General features: G+C 41.5%; 1 protein-coding gene across 3 annotated transcripts in view; it reads left to right on the top strand.

Moving 5' to 3' along the window:
- Window positions 1-8,391: 8,391 nt before the first annotated feature.
- The window catches only part of nrp1a (neuropilin 1a), a 63,713-nt gene continuing 61,387 nt past the window's right edge, over window positions 8,392-10,717 (top strand). For 2 of the 3 annotated variants that reach the window (XM_085418155.1, XM_085418153.1), the window contains exons 1-2: window positions 8,392-8,931; window positions 10,149-10,608. In XM_085418155.1, coding sequence (XP_085274281.1) covers window positions 10,542-10,608 — 67 coding nt within the window. In that variant the 5' untranslated portion in view covers window positions 8,392-8,931; window positions 10,149-10,541. Of the gene's footprint in view, window positions 8,932-9,815; window positions 10,609-10,717 lie in introns of those variants that run through there. The other variant, XM_085418154.1, reaches the window with a different exon arrangement.

The following is a 10,717-nucleotide window of genomic DNA, read 5'->3' as shown; positions in this document are numbered from 1 at the left end:
CAATATCTCTAAAAATAGAAACATCCTGTTTCAGGGTGAAACTGAAAAACTAGTAATGCATTTATTACTTTTAGGCTGGACTGTTGTAATTCACTGTTATCAGGCGGCTCTAAAAAACTCTTTGAGTATCCCATATTGGCTTTTCTTCATTGGCTCACTGTTAAATCTAGAATCAAACTAGATCAAATTACATAAAAGGTCTAAAAGGCCTTGCATAATTAGACCCCATCTCATCTTCAAAACCTCACAATATAGAGCACTTTGCTCTCAGCAGGGAGCCATATTTTTCAAGTAACCTACATTGGACAACAGCATAATAAAACTGGAATTTCTGGTTTTAGTGTGCCACCCCAATATTTTAGTGAACTTAGGGCCACCCCTATGAAAACATTCTGGAGGTGCCCCTGGCTCAAAGTAGAATGGGAGGCAGAGCCTTCAGCTTTCAGACCCGCCTTCTGTGTAACCAGCTCCCAGTTTGAATTGAGAAGATAGACACACTTTTTACTTTTAAGGTTAAACTTAAAACTTTCCTTTTTAAGCTTATGAGTCATTCCACCATTTCCATCCCCTGGAAATTCTATTTATAAAATCTCATGAAGATTAACTGTAAAATACATTTTCTTATTAAGCAGTATTTGTCACCTGCCCTCACTCTATAACATTACACAATACAATAAAACATAATGAATAAAATCCTAAAAATATTTTGCATTTTTCGGTGACGGCTTATGCCATCTATGCCCTACATAAATTTCTTTTAAAAGAAATCTGTAATATTTTGTTAAAATAAACACCTAAAAAAATTGGAACATTAGAGAAGTCACATGCACAACAGCAAGTTGATCAGTTGGATCTTCTAAAAGACACAGGAAGACAAAATCTAAGTACATTTCACCTGATCCAGCCCTAACTGATCAGGTGACCCTGAATCGTCCCTTAGTTGGGGGCTTCCCATGATGCACTGAGTGTTTCTTCTTCACTCACTTCTATGCTGACTTACGCTGCCAGAGGAAGATTCTTGTTAAAATTGAGTTTTTTCTTCCCACTATCGCCAAGTGCTTGTTCATAGGGCATAGTCTGATTGTTGGGGTTCTCTGTTCTCTGTATTATTACCTTACAATATAAAGCTTCTTGAGGTGTAAAATTCAGATAAAATTGAAAGTGAAATAAACTGCAAATACATTTGCAGTGAAAGGTCCCTGCTATTATTCTCTGCTTTGAAGAAAACAAAACTTTTGTCTGGAAAGTACCTAAGTTCAGCAAAAACATCTTTTTCTTTTTTTATTGCATGTGACCATCTTTGGACGTTTAGGGGAAATGCAGTCTTGTGATATATCTGCCACTGTGTGCATGAGTTATCAGAACACAAACATTACTTCCAGTGCCAAACCACAGGTTTTTCCTCTGATCGTGTCTCAGCATCTAGTCACATCCTTTCAGTCTTCAGTGAATAATGCAAGAATAAATCACCAGTTCTGTCACATGATACAGTGTTGTGTCAGACCACAATCAAACCTTGTGGCAGAGACAGAAACAGCCACGTAAAATGTGCTATGTAAGGATGACAGCACACATTCTTTACACACAAACGCTGAAACTGATAGAGGTGTACTCCCTCCCCTCCAGCATCTCACACACATACACTTGTGTACAAAGGCAGGCATCTCATCTTCCTACTCTGTATCATCACAGGGCGAGCCGCCATTGTTGAGATTTCCTCTTCTTAATTACTAGGACACTGAGCATTGTTCTTACCGCCCTGCTGTTTCGGGCTCCATTTCTAACTCAGTTGTGTGTGTGTCTTTAACCCCACTGTTAGTCTTGAAGGCCAGAGGGCAGCTAGGTTTACCACCTGTTGAGGCAATTACTAACTGAACAAAGCGGAAAGGGCAGGGAGGGGCTAGGGTTCACATGTCAGCAATTTCCATCTCTTTCTGGAAAACCGTCGATTGTTTTTAATCAAAAGGTCGCTGCCTTCATTAGATTTATATTTAAAGTCCTCCTCTCCGACACGTCTGCCTGAGAGGCAAGCCAAAATTTGATACGATTTTATACTGCTGCTGACAAGAAAACACCATCCCCACAAACTAATGGTTCAATACAAAGTACATAAACAACATGGAGTAAGTGCTTCAAAAATGGGAACAATGACTGAATCACTCCACCTCCACCCTTTGCCAGCTCAAAGAAAAAGCCTTCTGAAGAAATGAATGGGTAGTTTAATGGTGTCATGTTACAAGACGTCTTAACAGAAGCTTTGTGAAAGTCATGAAGCCTCCATTGGTTTCAATGAAATATTGGCCTTTTATTTGTTTGCTCAGAGTAAAAGGCGTCATTATTTTTACTCATGAGACTTTTTTTTAAAGCGTCAGCTTTTGTTTTGAAATGTCTGAAACTCTAAATTAATATATGACACGGTTAAACCGACTTGACCTTCATAGGATTTCATTTTTCTGATATTGAAGACCTTTTCCTCATACCGTCCACCGTCCAGAGCACCACTGTTTGCTTCTTTAGTGCACCCCTAATGGAAAATCCACAAAGAATGCACTCTCTTGTATCATTAAACATATAAATAATATACAGCAATGCAAATTTGTATGTCCTGAACTGGAGGAAGACTCTTACTTCCTGTTCATTGATTTTAATATTACTTTTTGATCTCAGCATTCTTCTTCATTTTCTTGAGCTTGACAGAGACCAGAATTAAGACCTGTTAACAGCTCTTGTCGCAGCTTACAGGAAGTCCTTCACTTAGTTTGGACAACCACTAAGAAGGATGTAGACACAGGTTTTAAGGCATGTAGTTCACGAGATAATGTGTGAGAGACCAGGATTAGTTTTCCACTCACAGATGTGCAGTTTTTGTAAATCATATCCACAGCCTTTGTCTGAGCTTAACTGGACAGTATTCTCCTTAAGCACAGTTTTGGAACTGAGTATTAAAATACAGTACTGTGCAAAAGTCATGAGCCTAATGTTTTTCTCCTAAGGAACCAGATTTTTTATTTATTTATTTATTAAAGCAGTCTTGAGCAATAACTCTGGAGGCTTTCTGGAGGTTTTTTGTTGGACATTGGTTGCTTTTTCACTAACCGTGACCCTGACCATTATCTCAGGAATTCTTTTTTGGTTTTCTAAGCAGCTTAAAACTGAATAACTGAACCATAAAAAGGCATCTAACTCATGGGATGAACCAATGTTGTGTCTACACATAAAACACAACTTAGAAAAGAACCATTTTCAGGCATCTTCTTATTAGCAACCTGTTGGGGAAAAAAGTCAAACAATTTATTCCCCTTTCTTTGGTTGATTTACAAAACAGCCAAAGATAACCCACTGTGACAGGAATAAAATTGTATTTTTGCACCAACAAGACAATTCCCAAGAGCTATTAGCTGAAAACGTGGTATATATGTGGGTGTGCAGTGTGTAATTAAAAGTTTTAAGTGAACTTGACAAGTGGAGGACAAATTAAGACGTAGCAAGCCTAAAAAAACTATCTACAGCAGAAGAACAGTATCTGAAAGCCACATCCTTAAAAAAATCTAGCAACGACCTGATACAGGACCTGGAAGAAGTATCTGGCCCTTGAGTTGATCAGCTATTTGCCAAAGCCTCATCACAAGTAAGGAAAGTTTATTCATATAGTGCTTTTCAGGAACAAAAGGCACAAATTAAAGTATGTCCAGCACATGTCCAATAAACCACTGTACCTGTTTGTTATTTTCCTAGCTAAACATAGGCCTTTGTACAATACTGTATAAGAAGTTTCCAGTATCAACATTCCTGTCAGGTGATGGGTTGCTTCTGTAATGATGAGCATTGCTTTCAGTTCTGCAAAATGAAGCCAGGAGGAAGTGACTACTCTACAAAAATTCTCAGCTGAATACAACTGGACATCACTAACCAATGGGTGACAGTAGCTCCTTTTCAGTAAAGTCTGTAGGTTTACCATGCAAAGTAGTAATGTGTGTCAGTTTGAAAAGTAAGTCCAGGTAAACTGATTGAGCGGAAGTCTGAAGGAACCCCCGCGTTACAGACGCTGTTTGATGAAGGTTTCTTTAAAGAATCTGGACAGATCTAAAGTAGGTAGAGTAATGATCTCAAGGTACAGATCCCCCTGAGAGGAGAGGGTTCCTACGGCAGTCACTGAGGTGATTTTAGGTAGGGTAATCTCTCATAATTCAAGTCAGATGGATTCACCGGAAATCAAATCAGCTTCCCAGACTGTGAGCTGAGGAGGCAATATCCCAGTGCAATTCTTCATTGACCTACATAGCATTTCTTCCTGACAGTTCCCTCCCGCTCTTACCCATCCCTCCCCTCCATTGGCCTGATCTCTGGGGCTTCTCCCTGCGTTTTTGATGATGAGCTGCACAATATTCATCATCTCAGGCTCCAAAGTGGAGAAGAAGAAAAAACAAGTGGAGAATCGAAAATTACCCGACCTGAATAGAAAAAAAAAAACATATCTACCCCAAAAATTGAAATTTGCCGGGAGGTTTGCTCTTTAGCTTTCCAGAAATGTAATTAAGCATCAGAGACAATTGCAAATCTGTGTGTCTCCCCCCAAAAAATGATCGCTTGATTAGGTATCTAGGAATGGGTAATTTCCATCAGTGATGATGTGAAATTGGGGTGTTGCAAGAGTGAGTTGGATGTGTGTGTCTGTGTGTCCTAACTTCAAACACACAGACATACACATTTGCAACTAAATGCTGTCACATGTGCAGACACTCATACAGACGTACACACACACACACAGACAGACAGTAGGCTCCCTCATCATTAATTCAGGAGCCATCACTCTCACCCTCCTTCTGCCCCTGAGAAGCTCTCAATGCTTCCCGGCAACATTATGCATATTTATTCATACATCCTGCCCGCTTTACTAAATGTCACTGTAAATGTTTCTACATCTAATAAAACCATTTCTTTATGTTTTTGTTCTGTTCCCCCTGTACCACCTTCCTCCCCTGTTCCCTTCCCTCCAGCTTCTGTTTAAATGACAAATATCCCCAAACATGTTTTGGGTTTTTTGTTTCTTTCTTGAAGGTCTCGAAACTTCAGAAGTGCTCGATTCTGCTAATTCCTCTCACGCTTAGTTTCATCTCCAGCAAAAGCCCCAGAGGAGAAACGCTGCCTTTGTAGCAATTACACCAGACCTTGATCTGACTGAGCCTGCACCACCACCACTGCAAACTCACCCCTCAAATGTCAGCATGGATTTTTCTGGGTCTCCTCGGTTTCCTGTGTCCTCACAAAGCTGACTTTGGTTCCTGTTTATCTCTGTTTGCTTTGTTTTTGAATTCTTTCACCTGGTTCTTTCCCACTGCTGCCTCGCACAAACATGCACACGCGTGTTCAACATTGCCCCCTTTCACAAAAAGAAAAAAGCCCCACAGCATTAGACACATTTTGAAGGTATGTCATTTATTCCAGCAAGCCTGTTTGAGAGTGTGTGAAAGATTCTTTGGCAAGTAATTATCAGCAGCTCCCAAAAGTGTGAAACAGGTACAGAAACTTCTATAGTGTCAGAGCTGTATGCCCCTTATTCACATGCACATTAACCTTTCAGCTTGAGGCTGCCTTTGGAAGCAGTTGCCATGGAGGTGAAACTGGAACACTGTATGATTAGTAGGTAACAAAGTCTTTGAAAAAGTTCAGGCTGTGTCTCTAATCCGGTCTGTACTGTGGTAAGGTGGGAACATGCATTTATGCTTTCCTATTGCTGAGGTAAATACCGTATCTGTCATCTCATACTGAACTTAAAAGACCAAAGTGTGCACCGCAGTGATATCCCCTCTGACAGTCTGAGTACTTGTTGTTTTCTTACTAAGAAAATACTTTTACTTTTTTGACTTTTTATTGAATGAATCCAAAAGTCTCGATGTTCTGCGTCATGGCATTAAGCAAGACCCACAGTCCATCTGATATCAGTGCAAGATGCATTGAAGATATGACATCAGGACAAGCATTGTGCAACCAGTTATTTAGGGCGGCAAGGAAACATCAATCCTGGCTGTGCAGCTGAAATCGGAAAATGCAGAAAGTCAGCATGTTAGGCTAAATCAGATGGCTAGGATAGTGGTCAGTTAAGTTGACATAGGAGTTCAGACCTGCTAGACCTCGTTTCCATGTCATCATGTTCACTTTGCTCATTGGTTAAGTGCATATGTAGCCAGTGTGAGGAAGCAGAAAGGTCTTGAAAATTCGAATGGATGAATTGCACTGCTCTGTGATGCCAATGTCGGGCATCACGGGAAGAGATGTGCTAATTATGCTGAGAGATGGAAAGTAAGCAACACTGGCTTCCTCTCTCTAACCGAGTTTGACATATTTCATTTTCCAGTCTCTTAAACTACTATGTATTAATCACTCATCAAAAATATTCACTCAGAGCTTGTTCTTGACATGGACACACTACTTATTCATTTTATTTATTCATTTAATTATTGAATCATTCCTTTATGTCTATAACCCCTCCCACCCCCACCTGAAATATCACAAAAAGTATGAAACCATGTCCAAATTCTCAAGCTAATCTTAACAGGTGACTTTTCAATCAGACACTGAGGTAGAGTGCTCGCTCTGACGTTGTGCCAGACGCTTTGAGTCTGTACATTTCACTTGGACTCACTCACTTTGGTGAATAAAGGGCAGGCTAATGAAATCAAGTCCACTACTCACAGGAGCCATAAGATGTCTGCTTTTGTACCCGAGCTAATTATTCATCGAGGTTGTACTAAAGATTAGTGAGGATATATATGAAGAAGCAAATCCTTTAAATTGCTCTTTTATTGTTCCTTTACAATCCCCCAGCTCATTTTAGATATGGCACTCACAGGCACCCTTGTGAAATGACTCTAAGCCATTGTTCCTTGTGTTATCCTGGAGACACGAAAGGCTAGTTAGTGCTGCCTTTGATACAGATGCCCGGCACCGTTTTAGCATTTGTGTTATCAGGAAGACAGAGAATTACTGAGGCCGGGGTGGGAATAAAGCCACTTGTTCCTCCTGCTGTGTCTCTCTCTAGGAATAAGAAATAATAACGGACAAGGTTTGCGAGCTTATTGTGCTGAATTGTTCCACAGAAACTTTTCAAACAGGAAACATCTTAATACAGTTTGTATAGCTGCACATCAGGTTTCTGAAGCAACAAAGTGCTGCTTGTGTTTCTCATAGAACAAGCAGAATATAATATACACCGTATTAAGATTCTTGTGCTGCCACTAATGCTAGGAAGAAAAAAGAGAGAGCAACTTTAATGCTGACGCATGGTAAGCTGAATTTATAGTGAATGGAATGATTAAGTCTGCAAAATCCTTGAATCAGTGCGCTCTGGTTATAAACACAGCTGTGCAATCTCAAAGGCGCACAGTGAGGTGAGCCTGAGGAGCAATGGGTTGCTCTCTCTGAGCTGCTCGCCTGCTTTGTTGCCCCCTACAGGGCAGAAAACTGCCAGCCACGGACCTGCGCACGGAAACCTCCGCTTATTGCAGTTAATTGAGCAAAAAACAGCAGAGAGAGCTCCAGTGAAAGCCCGTTTGCAAGGCTTCGGGGGCAAAAGAAGCAGAATGCAGGAAGTTTAATCTGTGTGAAACAATGAAACTTTGCTTTGAGTTCCTCTTTCTGGAAAGTTGCACAATTGAATAGACCACTGATGTTTTGACAAAACTAAGTGATGAAATGTCATTAGAGGAGTTCCTTTCAATGACTTCACAACCTCATTCATGAGGAAAACCTTTGCTGTCACTCCGCTCTCCGCTAAACAATCTGTTGATCTGGAAAAGTCTCGCTTCTCATGAATTATAAGTGAATAATAAAAATAAAGGGATGAAGAAATGAAGGGACTGTATTGTCCATGATTAGTCAACTTGATCTCCCTTGTCAGTGTTGCTTCTTACATCCCTAATGTCTTTCACGACCAGCTCACAGCTTCTTTGATCACAGCAGCACAACTTCGTCGAGCCTCTATAAGCTTCCAGAAACTGTACAGGACCACACAGTGTCTATATTGTGTTAAAGCGACATTGCTATGTGGATTATAAGTTCATCATCAAGCTGGTTAACATTTTCAGGAACGAATAAATGAATGAATAAATAAATATATAATAATAATAATAATAATAATAATAATAATAATAATAATAATAATAATAAAACCCCTTTTTTCATGATGGCTCACGTGCGCAGAGACGTTGTCGGTTCAGTATTTCACTTGTAATGTGACATCCCGAAGGGGCCAAGGAAGCCCACGGGCAGGTAGAGAAAGGCAGTTGAATGAAATCTGCATAAGCGTTGCAGAGACACCGACACGCGCACGCACGCGCGCTCCTCTCTCGTAAAGGGGCGTGTGTGTGTGGCTAGCAAGGGACTCAAACCCTCCGCATTTGCATCAGTGGAGGAGCCGAGAGCGGTGGCGCACGGAGAGAGACGGACGGGAAACAAGTTGAATTAAACCAATAAGGACTTTTATTTTTATTCTGTAGATTTTTTTTTATCCCACCTCTCTCACTGAAGAATTTTCAACACTGTTCCTCCACACGCTGGTCGTATTGCAGTTTGGACCGCGCGTGAATGAGAGCTAAACAGCCCGGGAGACCCAGAGACATCCGCGGCGAAGGGACCGTCTGTACGCGGAGAGGGGAGAGTGTCTCCGGGTGTCGGCTGTGCGCCTTTGCGCGGTTTGGATTGGACTGCGGTGCGATTCTTCCACGGCGTGTAGCCCAGGGAGGAGTTTTTTTTTCTTTTTTCGTGGGGGGAGGATACGTTGGCTTGCTTCTTTTGGAAGCTCGGGAGAAGATTTGGTGTCATTTTAATAGGATTTGGGGGAAGCCTATCGGATCCTACACTCCGCTCCACTCGTGTTGAAAGTGGAGAGGGGAGGGTTGGATGCCTGCAGGTTTGCGAGTCCTGAAGAAGCAGGTGAATGCAGGTTTTTTTTCTTTTCTTTTTTTTGTAAATGTATTTAACTTGTGTGAGAGACTGAAAGGAATCTTCTGCTTTGAGTCCACTTAATGTAATACAGTTTTTACACATTTGGCTGATATGACCATCTTATTATCTTACCGTCGATTTTATTGTTATTCATACACTGGCTTGCTTTCTTTTAATGCAGGAATTTAGAGTAGAGCATGCTGTGTTTGCTGAGGTTCGTTCCTTTTTGTGCAGTGTGACCCAGTAAGGGCAGCCTTGAGTAACCGACTCGAGGCTACACCGTAATTTATGCTTTAATTGATTTCTTTTTAAATTTTCAGGGTGCCAGCTAAATGGTGTCACTGATGTGGGGTGGTTATTAAGAACAGTAGCGTTACATAGCTCCTGGTGGATAAAAGGCATGCAAATAAAATAATAATAATAAAATCAAAATAAAAGAAAGATGGAAACACTTTGTAGAGAGAAAAAATAGGCCCACGATAAGCACTTCGATGTAAATTGGCTTACATCTGAGCTCTGTTTTCTGTGTTTTTTAGGACTTGCACCCACAAAGGGGAACTTGGGATGAAAAGATCAGGTTTATCCGTTGGTTTATCACATAAAGGCATCGGTCCCACACACAAGCTAATGACCACATCCCGGGGAAATGCCCTCTACAATACAGCCTAAAATCCAGGCTTGAGTGGTAGCTTGTCCTCCAGGAGTAGCATTCTGCTGCTGCTGCTGCTGCTGTTGTTTATGGCGAGATCTCAGATAGTTGCGGGGGGGGTAGTGTTGTGTCGCTACGTTTTGCATTAATGTCAGACTGCTTGTTGTCACAGAGAGCGGAAGAGAGCGTGAGTGAGTAAAAGGGAGAGAGAGAGCAAGAGAGAGAGAGTAGTGTCACTTAACGGACCGCTGGTGCTCTGACACTCAGTGTGCCGCTCTCCTTACTTATAAAGACGCGACGCCTCTCAGACATAGGTTGGCTATTTGTAATCAAGCCAATCACCAACCTCTCCCATTCTCTACTCTAAGCCTATTGAAGCAAAGCGGGTCACAATTTGGGGGAAAGGGGTGTACCCGTGCCTTCGGAGTCTTAATTGTGTCAGATAAGGCGCTTTTAGACACTTTTGGGGAATGTCCAGTGCGCACGGAGGCGACACGCTTTCATAGTCTGCTCACCTCTCACGTTTGTGCTGTTTTGTTTTTTGTGCACTCCACAGACAAGGATTACATCCTGCCCGGGCACCTTCTGAAGGGCCAAGGACGCAAAAGACAGGGTTGGAGTGGCTGATTCTTCGTCCGCCTTGCGCTCTGGCTTCTTTTGGAGAGGATATGGCAAGGTCGGCACTGGAGAGTGGAGAGCAGACGGCGCAGGCGAGAGGAAACCGGAGCTGAATGACAGGATGCCAGCGACCTGAGCCCGCACTCAGATCACTCCTAACTTCGTTAAGAGACACTTCAGCTTTATTTGTTGGACAGAGTGGAGAGAAGAATACTTTCCCTTGAGGAAAAAAACATCTTCTGGAGGAGTTTATTTTCAGAGGATTTTTGTTTTTGTTTTTTATATCTATATACACGTAATTTTATTTTTTTTTCCTGGTGATAAAACAAGGATGCATTGTGGATTAGTCTTTATCCTGTTTATGGGAATCCTCTCGGTGGCCAAGACTTTCAAAAACGGTAAGTGTGACATCTGATCTCTCTATAAATACAGATTTTATGTACACTGCAAAGCTACTAATCCCGGTGTTTTTTCTAAAGATTAGCCCTCGCTGATCTCCGGGCAAAC

The sequence above is a fragment of the Rhamphochromis longiceps genome, linkage group LG9, assembly GCF_057381845.1.
Source record: "Rhamphochromis longiceps isolate RC_006_pf linkage group LG9, R_longiceps_female_GT1.1, whole genome shotgun sequence".
Taxonomy (NCBI): domain Eukaryota; kingdom Metazoa; phylum Chordata; class Actinopteri; order Cichliformes; family Cichlidae; genus Rhamphochromis; species Rhamphochromis longiceps.
The sequence above is the reverse complement of the archived record's forward strand: the minus strand, read 5'-3'. Positions and strand labels throughout refer to the sequence as shown.